An 18,540-nucleotide genomic window follows, 5' to 3' on the forward strand; every position below is an offset into this window, starting at 1 on the left:
GATCTTTTCAGTATCTAGAAAAATGTCCTAGGCTTGTGTGAGTAAAGCATCCCACTGAGTAAGACTCATATGATTTTTTACCTTTAACATTTTTTTTTCAAACAAAAGCACAGTCTTGATTTACATGTTGAAGGAACTAGATATTTTTGAAATTCCTGGCATCTCCGTTCTGTTGAATTTTAAGGAAAGGAGCAGTATAAATACAAAGTTAGGATTGCTGAATAATAATCCTTTTGAATTTGAAAAATGAATTAAACGACACAAATTGCACTTTATCTTAAAATCTGTAGTCTTTAGCCGGTCGTTCCTAAATGTTTCAGGGAATTAGGAAAAGTCCCCACAGGAGTTTCAGGGTGCCATTCCATTCATATGTTTGCAAATGAGGAGGGAGGGAAAGAAGTGGAGAATATTAACAAAGTTGATGAACTCGTACAGGGTGCTCGGACTTTTAAAGTTTATACAAAATAACATCACGAAACTACAGAAGCCCACACCCGGGCGGGACGGGTCGGCATCTAGAACAAGCTTGAGCCGTCTGCGGACTAGTGGGTGGAGAAGCAACGCAGGCTTTTTCGTCCTGTCCACAGGTGAGATTAGGGAATGAGTTACCTGAGTGCACAGTGAACCCTATCGATCTCGTACACAAAAACTAACTAAAAATAGATCATGAATCTAAATGTAGGAGCTGAAACTATAAAACTCTTCGAAGAAAATGTAAATGTAAATCTTGGGTCAGGTAATGATTTCTTAGATGCGATATCAAGAGCATATGCAATAAAGAACAATAAGCCAGACTTCAAAATTAAAAACGTCTGTGTTTCAAAAGACACCCTTAAGAAAGTGAGAGGACAAGACACAGACCAGGAGAAAAAAACTATTATAGATCACATCCCTGGTAAAGGACTTGTATCCAAAACATATAAAAACCTCTTATAATTCAGTAAGAAGTAGACAAATAACCCAATTAAAAGATGGGCAACAGACTCGAATGGGCCTCTCACCAAAGGAAAACAAATGGCCAACACACACAAGAAACAAAGCTCACCATCACAAGCGAAATGCAGATCAAAACCACAGTGGCTACTGCTTCGCGGAGAGTGGCCACGGCCACGGCCACGGCCACGGCCGGGGGAGAGTGTGGACAGGCGGGAACCCCCACACGGGGCTGCTGGGAATGCAGGACAGTGCAGCCACTGGAAACCGTTTGGCAGGTTCTTAAACTATTGAACGTGGATTTGCCATAGGACCCAGAAGTCCCAACTCCCAAGAGAGATGAAAACGTCTGTCACGCACAGACTCGCATAGGAATGTGCAGAGCAGCATGATTCATCACGAACACAAAACGGAAGCAGGAGTGAAGAAATAAAACGTGTGGCATCCCCGCGCACTGGCACGTTGGGCAGTACAAAGGACTACAGTCCCGACGCGCTACAACGCGGACGGACCTCACTAACGCCACGCCAGGTGAAACGTGCCGGCCACCGAAGAGCACGCTCGGGCAAGTTCTATTTAACTGGAATGCGCAGAACAGGCGCATCTAGAGCGACAGGCGGCTCAGCGGTCGCCCAAGGCCAGGGGCGGGCGTGGGGACCGACTGCAGAGGGTACGAGGCTTCGTGTGGCGGGATGTCCTCAGGCGGACTGGAAAGACGGCTGCACGCTCGCACAGCCACACGGACGACCCCTGGACTGCACGCGCCCAAGACTGTGAATCACGCGGAAAGCTATCTGAGAGAACTGAAATCTTAACGAAATTCTGTGTCTGTATGATCCTCCCGTGATGCCAACGTTCTCTGGACGTTACGTCTTGGAGAGGATCTGGTGCCCTGCAGGGAAGGTAGGACGTCGTGCCCGAGAGATTACTCGCTCAGAGGCAGCTGCTAGGTGTCAGGAGTGAGTCTGTGAGTTCACTCAAAAGAGTTCTCAAAAAGTTCAGGGAGCTGTAACGTCAATCTTTTAAAAGTTTAATAGCGAAAAGAAGCTAAAGAGCACCATCAGTGACACATACTTGGGGCTACTTTAGAAAACTAACTGCTGCAACGCTGACATAACGACGCTGTCTTGTCAAGGCGTAGTTCAGCAGCACTTAACGCTGACCACACACTGACACGTCTTGTTAAAGGTCAACAGCCTCCAGCACGTGGTACCAAGGCTACTACTGTCCCCCGACCGCCACTGCCCGGGGACCGTAAGAGAATTTAAAGGGGTCTCTGGCATCCATGGTGGCGGTTCCTTTAGCCCTGATGCTTTTTCAGGGAGGAGATCCTAGATCCTGCAGGGCTCCCAATCCAGGGCTCATCTCTTGCGCACTGGCGCGCACCCCTTCTGTACGGGAACACGTGAATATGAGTGACAGGCCTCGGTCTCAGATAACAGCTCTGAAGCTGATAACCAGTAAAAGACAATATAACTGAGCTTTCCTAAAATAAACCATTTATTGAAAAAAGAACCTTTTTCTTAAATTTCATTTATCAGCCTTTGCATAACAAACCTGTGGCTTGCCAACAACAAAAAGGTAAGGTTTCACAGTCAGTGCACTCGACAAACAAGAGTTTAACAAGGCCCAGGACACCTGATAACACTACAACTGCTTTTGAACCCAGGAAGGTCAAAATACTACACTGATGTCACGGTTCTCAGTCACACGAGAAACAGGTGACAGAGGCGATGGTCCGTGTACAGTAGTAATGGCACTTAACATGCAGCTTCTTTACCTCGTGGACACCGTCACTCGGAAGGGCCCCGTGCCACGTCAAACAGGAGCAGCAGGAGAAGTGACGCTTGTCACCTGTGCAGTCTTCAGTCTTGGAAGGTTAAAAAGGCTTATACTGTTTCTCAGCACAGTCTTTATGTAAATATTACATACAGTAGTGATTACGAGAATTCTCTGAGCACACACACTACCAGGCCGCAGACCGATTAGCTTCATTCTTCATCTGTGCAGACCTGCGAGAGAGGCGGGAGAGAGCTGAAGCCAGTCCGCGGCAGGCACGCGACTTACAGGTAAGTCACACCGCTGCCACCGCCGCCACTGCCGCCTCAAGGACCCCCGCTTGCAGCCAGCCCGGAGGGGAGGCTCAACTCATGTAGCCAGTGACGTCTGCCAACCGGCCACCGAGAGTGCTTTTCAGAATGTATCTGTACAAATCGAGTTCATAGTGTCTCAACAAAGAGATGAGTGTTTTTAATCACGAATCCCGAATATCTACACAGCAAATCCAGCTACTTATTCCTTCATTCCACCCACCCTGCTCTCCTGCACCTTCCCTCCCTCCGTCAGGGGCTCCCCTGCAGGGCCCTTTCAGCATTGTTTTCCCCAGAGTTCCATTCTCACCACATTTCTCCTCGAAATCCTCTCCCAGCAATGTTCTGTCTCCTGGATCTGCATCCGAGCCCATTCAATCCCAGGCGTGAGCCCACATTACCTGCACGCCCGTCTGAAGTCCCTGAGCAGACGTTCCAAGCACCTCAACCATCATCTACCGGAGAGGAATCCACCGCCGCCCTGACCTGACCCTCAGCCAACTGCCTCTGCACCCCTCCTGGCCGACGGGATCTCTAACCTGGGGACCCGAGCCGGGGCCTGGGAGCCGTCCTAGACCCCTCCCCTTACTCGCCTTTCTCATCCCATCAGCTATTCAGTCGTGGCCATTTTAACCCCTAAATATCGCTGATAACTCGCCCCTGACCTCCCATGCCCGGCCCAGCAGCTGTATAAGAAACTTCGTAACTACTCTGTCTCCAGAAGGATCATTCTAAAACACCATTTAATCATCTCGTGCTATCATAAACTGAACTCCTGGGGCTCCTGTTCACTTTCGCAGCCTAACCTTTGGCCATTTTCCACATCCTGTGACCCATCTAGACACAGCTCCTCGACTGTCTTACCCTCGTTAGCCTGCCGTACCCCCACCTCCCTGCCCCGCCTCCCCACACCCTCCCAAACACTCAGGCATCTCATTCCAGAGGAAGCAACGACAGCTGAGATTGCCTGGCTGGATGAAACCGCCCTTCTCAGTGACGTGACAGCATGGCATATACACCCTCATCCCAGGTCGGAACACACTGCTTCGTCACTACTGAGCCTGTCCTCAAGGAGACTACACACTCAGGAGTAGAAACTATGTCTTTCACCAAGTCCCATTTAAAATTCCATGTTAACAGTCCCAAGTGTACCATAAACACACCAGGATGGATCAAGCAGAGAAACGCAACAAGCATTCTCTGGAAAAAAAAAGACATACGAAATTCCCTGGCATACTATATTTAGCTCCTTTCCACTTCACGTATATACAGATCTAGACATTCTATATCTAAGTTTCCAAATTTCCTTCAGTGCCAGATACAAACAGAACTTAAACATTACAACATGAGAAGGACTGTATGGCGATCTACCCAACCTTGACGAAGGAATGGTCGAGGAGCTGGCTGGCTGTCCACCTCATCCTGGGCTCACTTTCAAGGCAGTGAGAAAGGAAGTCCTTTCCTTCCGGGCTTAATCTTTCAGGGATCGGTGGCTTGTGCCCCATTCCCACTTTATACATAATCTGAAAGTTGTGTTCATATTCATGCCAAGGCCTCTAAAAAAAAGCAAAAAAAAGCAGGTTTAATAATACTACATGGCCATAAAAATGAAACTGCCCAATCTTTTCAGGCATCTCAATGTTAATAAATATCCAGAGGCCAGCAAGCTTTTACTCATAGGGCCAGTCAGTAAGTATTTTAGGCTTGTGGGCCACATGACCTCTGCTACAGCGCCTCAATTCTCCTACTGTGGCCTGAAGCAGCCACAGAAGATACACAAATGAATCGGTGTGACTGAGTGCCAGTAAAACCTTATTTACAAAACCAGCTGTTCAGCACAGTCTGCCTATCCCATCTGGATGTTCCATTAGTCCAGCATTATCTAGAAGCCACCATCGTGCAAATAAAAAATGCAACATATAAAATAACACAAAAATGTCAACAAAACAAAACTCAACAGTTCTCTCGTAGGGACATCACTACACCACCCTGCTGAATAATGAACGTCAAATTCTAATAGTGTGAAGCTCTGGTGATTTTTTACATCATAAAGGATAAAATGCTATTTTGTTCACAGACACAGGGGATACTACATTTTCCCACTAGTAACCCCTGAGAGGTTTCTAACACTTTCTGCTTTATAAACGATGCCACTCCACACACGACGGTCCCTTTATACGTCTGTACAGTTGTTCATTAGCAGTATTTTCATCAGAAGGTACATTTTTAGAATTTCCAGATACACGATCGCACAGAACAGTCTCACTGCCCTCAACACCCTTGTGTCTATCTAGCCATCCTTCCCTCCCGCTCCCGGAGCCGCTGGTGCCCACCGATCCTCCTCCTGCCTCCCCCTGCGTCGCCCGAACGTCATGAGCTTGGAATCACCGCGTGTATGTGGTGCTTCCAGATCAGCTCCTTTCTCGTCGGCAGCACGCTCTTGCAGTTCCTCCGAGTCGTCCTCTGGGCTGGACAGCTCATTTCTCGTCATTGCTGCATAATAACCCGCTGTCTGGATCAGCAGTCCGCTCATCCGGTCCCTTCCGGAAGGACACCTCGGTTGCCTCCAAGTCTGGCAATCGTGAGTCACGCTGCACTCACGCGCTAGTGTTTGCGTAGACAGAGGTTTCTGGTTTCCCGTTTCTTTCTGCAGTTCCTCGCTTCTCCATGTTTTCACTTGAGCTTCCTACTTTTTTTATTCACTTGCCTAAGCGCTAAGTCAAAAATCTTACAAATATTTGGTTCTTCCTAGTTTGTCACTTGTCTTCACATTACTGTATCTTTTGACAGGTCGCATCTTTTATATTTAGTCACGTTCTCTAGTTAGCAGAAAATGTATCCGTGGTATTTATCATAGCTAATAAAACCACAGTTACAGCTCTGTTCATGTGAAGTGCCCTCCGGGAGTTTCTCCTCCAGGTGTGGGCTCTGCTTACCTTGCCGGTCACCATCTCTATGACGACGCAGCCCAGACTCCAGATGTCCGCCGCACGCCCATGGCCTTCTCCTTTTGCGCGAGTGATGACTTCAGGAGCCATGTATGCTTTAAAAGTCACAGATACGGTGGTAGGAATGGGTTATAAATACAGCACGCCACAGTCAGAGAGCCAAGCAAAAAATTAATATCGTGTAATACTCCACATAAATGAAACTAATTTGTTGCGGGGGCAGAGTGGATATTCTCCGAGTTACATAATAGGAAACACTGAAACTAACAGACATTTCAAGTCAATTTTCTGAATGGAGAATTTTTGAATGGCAAATTATTATCTAAAGGACAATTTTTGAATGGTAGATCTTCAGATAAGCTGTATTCACAATAAAATATGAAATTTAATGTGCAAAAGAAGACGTAAAATTTCATGACACTGAACAATCAAAACAAATAATCACCACAAGACACGTCCCTTTTTAAAGGGACAACGAAGCAGACTGGTGGGGAGCCTGCCAGTGGGCCTGGCTGCCCGGGTAGCACATTCCATGTGGTGAGATATTCACTGACTTCTGAGTATGCCTACCCACTCTTTTTCCTGTACAAGGGCCAAGAATTCTCCAAACTTCCTGCTTCCTTTAGAGAGACATGAACTGTCACAGGTGTTGGGCAATAAAAGAGTTATGTTCTTTAAAAAAAAAAACCAACCCATACTGTTGTATTTAAAATACTGCTGTGTTTTGACTAGAATGGTTTTAATAAAGCCCATGTGAACAACAAAGGAAGTTTTTCTGGGAAGAAACAGAGGACGCTCCTCCCTCCTTTTACTTTGGGGGGAGAGGTGAATTGGTTGGCAGGTGGATGCCCAGGGGCCCGTGCTCTGAAGCCTCCCTCCTCCCTGATCCGCGCTGACAACAGAAGCGATGGGAAACCCAGCCAGCAAGCGCACGGCAATGGGTCACCTCGGCAAAGACAAATCAAGCCGGTCCCCACCTGCTGTCCCCAGCGTGCTGTTCACTTCGCCCGGCATGGTCTGCGCGTTGTTCTTAAGCTTTACTGAGCATCCGAAATCCCCCAGCTTGATGAGCCCCGAGGAGGTGAGGAAGATGTTGGCACCTAACAACAAACAAGCACTCGTCAGGCTCGGCAGCACGGAGCGCATTTTCAGCACTCAGGCCACGGCCTGCAAAGAGCCAATTAAACCAGTGCTCACGTTAGGTAAATAGCCCTCTTTGAGTAGAATCAAAACAATCAGTGATATTCAGCCGTACGACAACGTAATACACACATAAGAAAGTTAGTGATTGTATTGGTTTTATTGCTTAGCCACTTTATCTGTCTCACACTGAATGCACAGAAATAAAACATAATGTGAAGGAAAAAAAAAAAAAAAAATTAAACCAGTGCTCAGAATGATCCCCGGCAGCAGAGCACTACGGTAGACCGGCAGGCGGGGAGGCAACAAGGCTGGTGGATGCTGGGGATTCAGGGGGAGCCACTGGAGGGAGGACGGACGATCCTCACGCTCAGACCAAAGCAGGTCTGGTGTGATCTGGCCCCGCCCCGGGTCTTGCAGCTGGTCGGAAGCCAGCCGACTGTAGAGTGCACGTGTCTAGGCTGGCCTCGGACTGTGTGACAGAGTGGAATCCTTCGGTCTAGGGCCCATCAGAGACAAATAATTTGTCACTTTAATTATCCCCAGACTCCCCAAATACAAAGGTCAGGGGCAAATGCCAGAGGGACAATTGTGAGACGAGCATGACTATTCCCCTCATGCAAGAGAAAAGCACTTCAAATCCATCAGCATGACTGAGTCAGTCGTTAGCAGAATTCTACGCGGGAGGAGGTTGGTGGAAATAAACCTTGTCTCCCAAAACACCGTCTACACTGGCATCTCAGATTCCCTGCCACTTTACACATCCACCCTGTTCACATGGAAATACATCAGAGTCCTGACACGCAGATAAGATGCTCTGATGGTGAACGTCTAGGAAATACACAAGGTTGGCTAAATCAGCCGACAAAAAGAGGCAATTTCATTCTTGGGGAAACAGACCGCACTGAGAACTGTGTACGCAGACAGAACAGACTTGTCTGCTCACGGATGGGGACGTGTGTTCTACGCGGTCTCTCAATACTGGGCTCTTTATGGAAGCATATTCACAGTAAAGGTACTTCTTTCTAGAGAAATGACATGTGGGAGTAGGATCGAGTGTCCTGGCGGCACCTATTATGTGGAGGGCACGCAGTCTGGTCTCCATGGCAGCCAGGTGAGTGTGAGGATTACCTTTGATGTCACGGTGAACTATGCCATGCTCATGGAGGACATTGATTGCAATGGTGATCTGCTTTGAATACAGCCTAATGACATGTTCCTGAAGTCCCAGCCTTGACACCTCTTCTAACGTCCCCTCGTCACAGTACTCCATGAAGATGTACATTTCTTCCTGCGGGAGGAATAAGATGCAGCCTGTGTTTACAGGTACACCAAGTAAAGAATCTGGAAAACGTCACAGGTCATGCCCCAAAGGACTTCTTTCTAATGGTATGCTACACTCGTCATCCTCAACACTGAATTTGTCTGAGAACAGTCATTTCTCACTCCTACACAGAGGTGTCTGTCTGCCTCCTGTCTGGAATTATACAGCTAGTCGGGATAAGAGTGTCTTCTCCAAATCACAGGTGATAAGTTCTCTATAATCCTCTGCAATTAAGGCTGCTATATAATCTCAGACAGGGACCAACAGGACTGTCCCTATAAATGTATTATTAAGTACTGAAACACATCCTTTTCAGATATGAATTTATTTGGGAAAACATTAAAGATCACCACTACTCAACTTCCCCTGGAAGTTCAGACTCCACCGAGATGCTCCAAGTTATCCTCTTTCCCTCCAAGGGTTTACTTCTAAACACAAGGGGGGAAATGAATTTGAAGTTTTAACTTTTGCATTTCACAACGGTTCCTTAAATACACGTAAAAGAAAAATCAGCATGATCAGTGAAAAATGGGGGGAAAAAAGTAACGCGCTGTGTAAGGGGCATTTTAGAAGAATCTTCTGATCAGCAGGATGGGTTTCAGTGCTTTATAATGTCGGGTTAACGACTACAGTCTACAACTTACATTTTAGGAAGAACTCCTCTAGTTTCAGAGAGAAGGCAGAAATGGTGTAACTCATGGAGATTTCCTGATAATTAGGCAAAGTTACTGTGCTCTGAAATGAGAAGACCTGCGATGTAGAACAGGACTCCGACTGTGCCCTTAACTGATTCCTCACACAAAACCGCGTGACCAAAGTTGGCTTACTCTATGTAGCTCCACACCAAAATACCGAACCAGATTGGGGTGTTTGATGCCCTCAAAGATTTTCAATTCGTCTGCAGTTTCCTTGATAGTTTTATGGTCATTAGGTTGAAATCGAATCTGTAAAGAGAAAACCGTTGGTCAGCGCTGGTCCTGTCACAAACCAGGAACAAGACACCTTTAACCACGAGGGCCTCCGCGGACACCTGCACCATCCAGACTCACGGGGACTATGGTCAGTGTGTCTGTGACTTGACTTCGAGTCTTTCTTTGCCTTGTCATTCCAAGTGAATTAAACATGCCTGCTTTAGAATATTTGGTGAGACAACAGCTAATGGGATCATTTTCATAACTGCAAACTGAATTCACAAGAACATCAGCATTCAGTAAGTGATCACAAGTGTATAGGTTCTGGGAAGATAAAAAGATGTGAGACGATTGTGCCCTTAAGAAGTTTACAAAGGGGCACCCGCACCCCAATGTTTACAGTAGCAATGTCCACAACAGCCAAGTTATAGAAAGAGCCCAGATGTCCATCGACAGACAAATGGAAAAAGAAGATACGGTATATATACAATGGAGTATTACTCAGCCACCAAAAAACAATGAAATCTTTCCATTTGCAATGATGTGGATGGAAACAGAAGATATTATGCTAAGTGAAATATGTCAGTCAGAGAAAGACAATTACCGTATGATCTCACTCATGTGTGGAACTTAAGAAACAAAACAGAATCACAGGGGAAGAGAGAAAATATAAAGATGAAATCGGAGAGAGAGACAAACCATAAGAGACTCTAAATCACAGGAAACAAACTAAGGGTTGCTAGAGGGGAGGATAGTGGGTGGATGGGATAACTTGATGATGGACATTAAGGAGGGCACGTGATGTAATGGGCACTGAGTGTTATATAAGACTGATGAATCACTAACCTCTACCTCTGAAACTAATACATTATATGTTAATTAATTGAATTTAAATTTAAAAAATAAGTTTAGAACAGGGGGCGCCTGGGTGGCTCAGTCAGCTAAGCGTCTGCCTTTGACTCAGGTCATGATCCCAGGGTCGTGGAATCAAGCCTGACATCGGGCTCCCTGCTCAGTGGGTAGTCTGCTTCTCCCTCTCTCTCTCCCCCCATTCATGCTCTTTCCATCTCTCTCAAGTAAATAAATAAAATCTCTTTTGGGCAGAGGGAAAGGGAGAAGCAGGCTCCCCACTAAGCAGAGAGCCTAATGCAGGATCCCACACCCTGGGATCACGACCTGAGTTGAAGGCAGATGTTTAACTGCCTGACTGAGCCACCGAGGTGTCCTAAATAAAATCTTAAAAAAAATAAAGGAGATGTTTACGACCCAGCAGGAACAAGGTGACAGAGGCAGTGCCGGCGAGTGTCTTCCCACGCAGAGAAGACACGAAACACTTCAGGAGCTGGGGGGTAGGGCCATGGCAGCTCCGGCCTCTTCCCCCACAGGCTCGTCTGCCCCTCGAGTCCCAGAGTGTCTCCTCATGAGCAACAACGGTATCTGCTTCCCTGACGGGCCTCGTCAGGTTTCCCCTGCTCTCCCCCATCCTACCTCCAGCTATTGAAATGCCGCTCATTTCTGAAGCTGATTACAAGTGGCATTTTCTCCCCTAACTCCCTGGGAAGACGCTGTTACCACCATCCTTTCAGCCTTCAGCTAACTGTGCTCCTCCCTCTGTATGGCACTTAGCACACCCACGTGGCGGCAGAATCATCTGTGCGCCTGGTCTGAGTGACCTCACGGGCATCGGACACTCTGCTACTCCGTCGTCTCAGGGCACCTGCCTAGACGACGCAACATGGAGGCACCTAAGCTAGCTCTCGGCACTAAGAAGAGCCTTGAAAACAAGCGTGTTCACCAGATCTCTGCCACACAGAGGCTTCAAACCAAAAGGCCTCCCACAAGGCCAGACCACTCACCTCCTTCATAGCCATCAACTCGCCGGTGTCGACACTAATACAGGTGTAGACCTTCCCATACTGCCCCTCCCCTGTGAACAGAACAAACATACTACTCTCAGTCACCAAAGCGAGGCCACTTTACATCACTCAGATGTATAGTAATCTTTCCCAATTCTGGATCTATATTTATATAATCTACAATTATCTACTATAGCAAGACCCAAAATGTTTCTGAATGTTCCCCAATGACCGAAGGCAATCTCTTGGCTGTGCCTTTCCTGTAAATATCTAGAGTAGAAGTGACTTTGGCAAACCCCAGAAGGGGCATGAAAGTGCACACTTCTGAGCCCTCACGGCCTCAAGGAGGTCAGGGCCGGGGGTCAAGAGTAAGCCGGGCCACCGTCTAACTGTGCCTCATCGCTGCACAGCCAGCGGGGTGTGGGAGGGGATATTCTACCAACACATCTTTGGGGGCATTAAGTGAAGGGGATACATGGCTAAGACTGATAACGAGAACTGATAAAATCTATAAAGCACTTGATTTTTTTCAGTGTTTTCTGTCCTGATAGCTCTACAGAATGTTGAGGGTTTCCTGGGGGCTCACAGAGTCCTATTATTACACCTGCATTGGCCTCTTCAGACCTAAACACTCCCGGAGACATGCACTTAAAAGACGGAAGGATCTGAAACGCGGTCAGATTCCTTCTGTCACAGGATCCACCAGCACTTATTTAACAAGAGGCGTTTCACCTGGAAATGAGTTAACAGGCAATGTTTTAGGAAAGACTGTCTCTATTTGTACCCAGTCTCTCTTCAATAATGTGCTGGAAGGAGTAAGGTCCTAAAAACATTAACTGGAACTAATGGGTAAAATTTATGTAGTTCTGCACTGGCAACTGCTGGAGTTACTGAGCAGAACGATTCAATTTAGTGAAACATTAAAAAAAAATCTTCCTAAAATCTCCTCTTATACGGCTCTTAGAACACATCTTATAGACACATTATTTATACAAACTAAAAAACAGAACCCTCTGCAAAAGATATGCCATGTCTGTAAGAGAAAAGGACCAATTATATGATTTAACCTAAAGACGTGTAACTATTGCCATTTCCAACAGAGGTTCCTCAATTTCCTTACCAATTTTGTTTCCTCTTTGCCACTTGAAGGTCACCTTCCTCAAGCCTACGTGCATAACGTTATCGTAAGATTTAGGGGTATCACAAACTTGACCAATGATATTCTTTCTCCTCATTTCTCGATACCTCTTTTCTTCAAACAATCGGACTGACTTCTGGATAGCTTCTATGGGTCCTTGTTTGGAAGCGCTGTCTGCAGGGAGAATCACAAACTCAGTAGTTCCAGTCACTAGCAGCGAGTCAATGTCCAGCAAATAAGAATAGAGACAGAGCAATACACATGAGCACTCCAGCATGGCAAGGCTTATCAGCCTCTAGTCACCCAGCAGGTGCACTCAAGTCATTCCAGTCCAAGAGCTCCAGGTGCCACCCACTGCACAGACACACACATGGAACACAGGCTAGTCAGGTGGAGCCGATGACCTAGTCCCCCCAGACTGCGGCTCAGACAGACACTGCAGTGACTTCCCACTTGCCTCCAGTCTCTCCTGTCTCCAGTCCACTCTTGTTGGCCAGGATTGTCTAACAGGTAAAATCTGATCATGTTCCTTTCCTACTTAAATTTATTTCATGGTTCTCAACAACCCGTTTACCAAAAATCCAAGCCCTTCACAGGGGATTCACGGCCCTGCAGAATTTGGACCCGGTTTATCTTTCCCAGTTCACTTTTGTCAGTATTCTCCTTCTCTTCTCCTATCACAGGCCCCAGATGAACCAAACTGAACAGACTCATAGACTACTCCAAGCCATTTCTCACTTCGAGCTTTTTCCTGCCTATGCTGTCTTCCCACACCGTGCCTGGCGGGTACATCTCACGTGTCCCCACTCCGCTGAGATAACCACACCTACTCTCGGAAGCCATCTCAACGAGAAGGGAATTAAGTTGTCCCTTCTCTGGAAAGAGTGCAGAGCAAAGGCTCTGGAACCAGAATGCCCGGGTAAAGTCCTGGCTTCACCATTTTCCAGGTGTTTGACCATGGGCAAGTTACCGGACTTCTTCACATATCAAATTCCTAATCTGTGAAATGAGGGTAATAAGACCTCACGCACAAGCGCTACTGTACTTAGTGAAATCACACGTGTGAAGCGCTGAGCCCTGTGCCCAGGACACAGCAATACTCAGTAAGATTTAGCTACTGCTGCTACTATTCCTTACCTTCTCAGGCTCCACATCTCCAGTTCCCCGACTTATTTTATCATGACTTACAGTAAAAAATAACTTTTAGACACACAGAGATCTAAACAACAGTTTCATAAAACTATTACTCTTACCACATGTGATTCAGACTCTATCCTATTTTTTTCTAATGCTGACTTTACAACCCACCATTGGGTCACACCTGTCATGTGAAAAGCACAGTTTCGGACATGTCCCCATTACATACTCCTCATTCTGTATCCTTGCTATTTAAGAGTGTGAATTCTCTGGCCAACAAAGAGATCACGGAGGACAAGGATGGCTGTGAGGTTAATTTGAGAAAAGAAATTCCCCAAGGTGTATAATGTTCTAATTGTAGTTTCTTACTACAACCATTTCTTAAAAACATGAATCGCTGTTTTCTTTACCTCAATATATGACACATCAGGTCTCCTGGGCACTGAACAAGATTTCACAGCTATGAGGCCACGGACTCCACTGTCAAATATTTCTGGGAAAGGTTTTCTTTTTTTAAACAGTAAAAATTTCTCAACATTTCTCCATCTTTGTTAGTGTGAACTGTAACTATCCCGAGAGTTCCCAAGTTCTCTTGACCACAGAGTGTTTGTTTTGAAAATTATCACAAAGACCTGGCATGCATGGGAACTACTGGTGACGTGAGAGCCACTGGACAGACTCTCTTCCCTGTCACCCAGGCTCCAGCCCATGGATCTCCCTGCCCTAAACCCTCCGTGAACACCTCGCCTGCCCCAGGCCTGGCAGTCATTTCTCGACTTCATTCCTTTTTTGAAAATCCCACCTTAGTCTGGTATCTGACACTGTATGATTCTAATGATATACTAACCCATCTTCCCATTTCCTCCCCACTCCGGGCTAGCAGCTTCCTCCACTCTGGGGTCTTCTGAGCTCCTCCTCCCCACTACCCAAACACACCAGGTGCCCAACAGGCTACAGGGCTGCCCGCCATCTCTGGGGAAGGCCTTTATCACTTAGTTGTCACTGAAGACTGGCCATGGTCTAACTTCCCCCAACCCCTTCAAGTACACCTCCATTTACAACTACACAGCCACTGGGCCTTCCTCCAGATGTGTTTTTATTCTGTACTTTTCCTCTAGGCTTGATGCAGACCAGTTTTTCCTTCAAGAGTCAACTCAAGCCTCACTCCTCCATGAAATCCCCCGAATAGTCTAGGCTTTGGGGGACAACATACTTCCAAGGGGTGATGGTCGGTAAGAGCACCGGACTTGGAGACAGAAGCAGTGTGTGCTGGTCCCTGCTCTGTCAGTTATCACCTGGCCAAACTATTTGGCTTCTCAAAAACATTATCATACAGCACAAGACATGAATAGTTCTTCATTTCACAAATAGTAATTATATTCCTACCACGTACAAAGAAGTAAGCTAAGGGCCCACCCAAGGTGACATACAGAATTAAGCACAACTGCTTGAAGAATACAAAGATGAATGAAACATGTTCCAGATCAAAGGAGCTTATAATTTATTATAAAAAATAGGAAATGCATACAAACAGTACACATAGGAAGTAATGTCACAGGTATAAAAAAGAGCACAAAATATTAATGTAGAAAGACTAATAATTCAAAAGCTAAAGCGTATTTTAGCTGAAACTCCTCACTTTATGCTTAAACATTTTAAGTTCAACATTCTCTCTCTTACCCTTCGTCTGGCTGATAAGTGTCCGAAGTTCCCAGCTTCTTCGAGCTGACCCACTTGAATCACCTTTTGGATATGCTGGTTCTGCAAGAAGTATGTTTTGCACACAAATTAAGATTTATGGAACAGATATGCTTGTGTAATCGAGAGCAAGACTGAAATGGTGCATGGCAATGATTAGTTACCGTCAACCTGTCCTTTCTGGTTATTAATTTCTATTTGACATGAGTGTGAGAAGCTGTCTTGACAATCAATTCTAGAAAACTATACCAAACCAAGAAATTGTCAAGGGCATTACATGATTTTAACTACATAAATTTTCCACAAATAAGCCAAGAGAATACTGAGCAGAAATTAGATTCTCTGGGGTCCCCACTCAAGAGGCCCGGCATTATAATAAAGCCTCAGTGTATCATTAACAAACCGAGGGCAGGTTTGTATTTTTAAAGAAAATAAGAGCGTTTGGCAATTAAAGTATTAGAAATAATAATTTTTTTTAGAAAAGCAGCAAAAGTAGACATAGAAAATACAAGTACAGCTAAAAAGGCATAAAGAGCCAACATGCTAAACATCAAACGTTCTCTGGGAACTCTGTTATCTCTTTCTCACTCTTCATTTCTTTCTAAGGCATAAACCATGGAAACTGGTAAACTGAGGCAGAGGATTCAGCTGGTCGAGACCAGAGTCTGCGGCTCACACACTCACCGTCACGCTCCTCAGTGGGGCTTGAGTGGCGGCTCAGGGACCGAAACTGTAACTCGGCGGCTATGGAGGCCAACCGGTCATTCTCAGGGACGCTGGAACCCCTGTTTCGAGATTTTTAAAAAATTGAACTGTCAATTCAATGGAACTCAAAATGAAAGATCTATGAGATTCTTCTAGAGCAGTAATTCTCAACTAGGGGTAATTTTGCCCACTGGGGACACCTGGCATCTAGTAAGTACAGGATAACGCAAAGGACAGCCCCCAAATAATTATGCACCCAAAGTGAACAGCACTGCTACTGAGAAACCCTTCTCTGGAACTGGGAAGGACTGTCAGATTTTTATCCTCCACTGCTGACACATGAGAACCTGACTGCGTAACAGTCTGTTTTAAGTTAAAAACAACAAAAGTACAAACAAAACAGGATTTATTCAAGTGTTACTGACATGTGTGGAAAGTTCCACCATTTAAGCCCAGGATGGATAAAAATTATTAGCCAAACAGGCTAATATTTAAAATTCTGATCATATTATGTATTGATGTACTTAATTATACTTAAAGTGTTAAAATTATTACATGATTCAAAAGATTTCAAATCTCTTAATAAGAAAATGGAAGGGAAGACTTAATGATTCTTCAAGCAGTCGCCAAGCAAAGGTGCAGAAGAGCGGGAAGCTTAGCACGGAAAGAACAAAGTTAATTTGCTGCTTTTCCAGAATAAAGTTAAGGGTGTTTAGAAACCCAGAATGAATCCATACTGTAAAATCCAGAATTAAATAAGGGAAGTGTTAATTATAATTCTAGTAATCCAAGATAAGTACGGCCTCAGTTTATTAACAAATTTCGCGTGTACCGTGTGTATGAGCAATAGTATGAAGTATGGTAGCATTTATGCTCTTTTCCATCAAATGCTGAATAGACTTAAGGTGACAGGGTTCTACTGAACAGATGTTCACAAATTACGAAGCATGCAAAGCTTTTTTACTTCCCTAAACTCTCAAATCCAGCATAATACGTGTTAAGTCTGAAGAGAGGGGGACATCCTCTATTGCCATGGAGTTCATCAAAAAGTCTTGACGCCATTTCACGGAAAAATCACGGATGTTGAAGTGAAGAGACACATGACTCCTAAAGCCATGCCAAAGACTGTGGTGCCGAGAGGCCACTCAACACCTCTATTTTCCTGATTTCCTGGAGATGAAAAAGCCAATTTCACATCCTCAGAGATTTTTGCTAGGGTAAAAGGCAAAAAATATACTTAAAGGAAATAGCGTGCTGGTGAATGTTTAACTACTAGTCGTGGAGCTCCACAATTTCTGTGGTGTAACAACCGGCTTGCAAAATTCCTGAAAAACTAACAATCAGTCTCGCAAAGCAGTAAGAGCTGGCTCCAACAAGCAGAACACTGTAGAAAAGTGTTATGAACTCTGGTAAGATCACTGAAGCCCAGATTATTTCCTAAGTCAAACCAAATCAAATTAAAACATTCCCAGGATGCTGTGGGGCACAGTAAGACTCACAGGGCTGACAGGTCTCTAGGACAGGAAGGGCCGCACACCGAGAGGCAGGGGCCTTCCTGCTGATGCTGCAAGTCCTGGCCATCACTCGGCTGCCCCCACAGCACAGTCACAAACCCCGGGCTGGACCGGGTACATGCCAGCCGCCGTGGGGTCTGCAGCACAGGTCCACCAAAAAGGGGCTGAGGCCCAAGGTTAAACTGACCAGGAGCCGGGCTCGAACGCAGGAGTGAAGCAAACACCGTTGGCTAAGCACATCTCCACCTGGACTTGCCGTCCTCTGCCACAGTCACATACGCACCACCGGAAAGTCAAGAGAACTGGATTCCTTTATGGAAAATGGCCTTCAAGATGGCACACCATGATGGTGGTAAAATTTCTCTGTGTTAAGAATCATCCTTAAGATGAAGAATACTTATGAAATGCTACTCACAACAGACTGAAGACAACGTCCACAAAGCCGAAGACTAAATGCACACGAAGGCTGACCAAACATACTTCATTTTTATACTAAAATATGCTTAACGTACCACACCTCCAACTCACAAATGACTTAAGCCACAGTTCATGAAACTCGAAAAAAGGGGGGGCATTTCTTCCTTTTCTAGTTTTGCAGGAATGGCGTGCAAACGTGGACGCAGCAGGTCACGGTGAAGTGCTCTCCTCCACCGAGTCTACACGTGAGGGCAAGTGGCTTCCCTTCGCCCTGAGTTATACTTACAAAAGGGTACTTTCAGCGCCTACCTCAGGGACGGGACAGCATATGTGGAAACGCTTGCCATGAAATGCTCTCAGCATAAAAATGAAGAAGGTAAATGGGAATCTGTCTCCTGGTAACTGTTAATCGTTTGGGTTGGCAGCTTAAGCTATAAAACACGTTGACTTTTTTTAGGTTATAGATGTTTATCACTACAAATCAGGAACATTTGTTACTTTAATGGATGAGAAGAATGGAAATGTTTGTAGAAATTTCAGACTGTCATAAAGTAAGTCTAAAAACATTTTAGTGTGTTTTCAATCCTAAAGCTCCATCTTTAGGCCAACAACGTACTTCTTCTTTGGAGCAACATACAGGGCACTGAGTTTCTTCCCAGTTTCATCTTTTTTTATCAGATTATCCTCAACCCATAAAGTTTTATTTGCCTCTATCTCCCTCTTTAATTG

At 45.5% G+C, this 18,540-nt stretch overlaps 1 protein-coding gene across 7 annotated transcripts in view; it reads right to left on the minus strand.

Moving 5' to 3' along the window:
• Positions 1 to 2,415: 2,415 nt before the first annotated feature.
• MAP3K4 (mitogen-activated protein kinase kinase kinase 4) overlaps positions 2,416 to 18,540 on the minus strand; it is a 110,180-nt gene continuing 94,055 nt past the window's right edge. For 4 of the 7 annotated variants that reach the window (XM_048225887.2, XM_026505172.4, XM_048225886.2 and 1 more), the window contains 10 exons: positions 15,860 to 15,960; positions 15,158 to 15,238; positions 12,323 to 12,514; positions 11,203 to 11,273; positions 9,263 to 9,379; positions 8,243 to 8,402; positions 6,949 to 7,071; positions 5,960 to 6,066; positions 4,400 to 4,579; positions 2,416 to 2,945 (listed from right to left, as the gene is read on the minus strand). In XM_048225887.2, coding sequence (XP_048081844.1) covers positions 2,925 to 2,945; positions 4,400 to 4,579; positions 5,960 to 6,066; positions 6,949 to 7,071; positions 8,243 to 8,402; positions 9,263 to 9,379; positions 11,203 to 11,273; positions 12,323 to 12,514; positions 15,158 to 15,238; positions 15,860 to 15,960 — 1,153 coding nt within the window. In that variant the 3' untranslated portion in view covers positions 2,416 to 2,924. Of the gene's footprint in view, positions 2,946 to 4,399; positions 4,580 to 5,959; positions 6,067 to 6,948; positions 7,072 to 8,242; positions 8,403 to 9,079; positions 9,171 to 9,262; positions 9,380 to 11,202; positions 11,274 to 12,322; positions 12,515 to 15,157; positions 15,239 to 15,859; positions 15,961 to 18,540 lie in introns of those variants that run through there. The other 3 variants (XM_057310908.1, XM_057310907.1, XM_057310906.1) reach the window with 1 other exon arrangement.

The sequence above is a fragment of the Ursus arctos genome, unplaced genomic scaffold (genome assembly GCF_023065955.2).
Source record: "Ursus arctos isolate Adak ecotype North America unplaced genomic scaffold, UrsArc2.0 scaffold_13, whole genome shotgun sequence".
NCBI lineage: Eukaryota > Metazoa > Chordata > Mammalia > Carnivora > Ursidae > Ursus > Ursus arctos.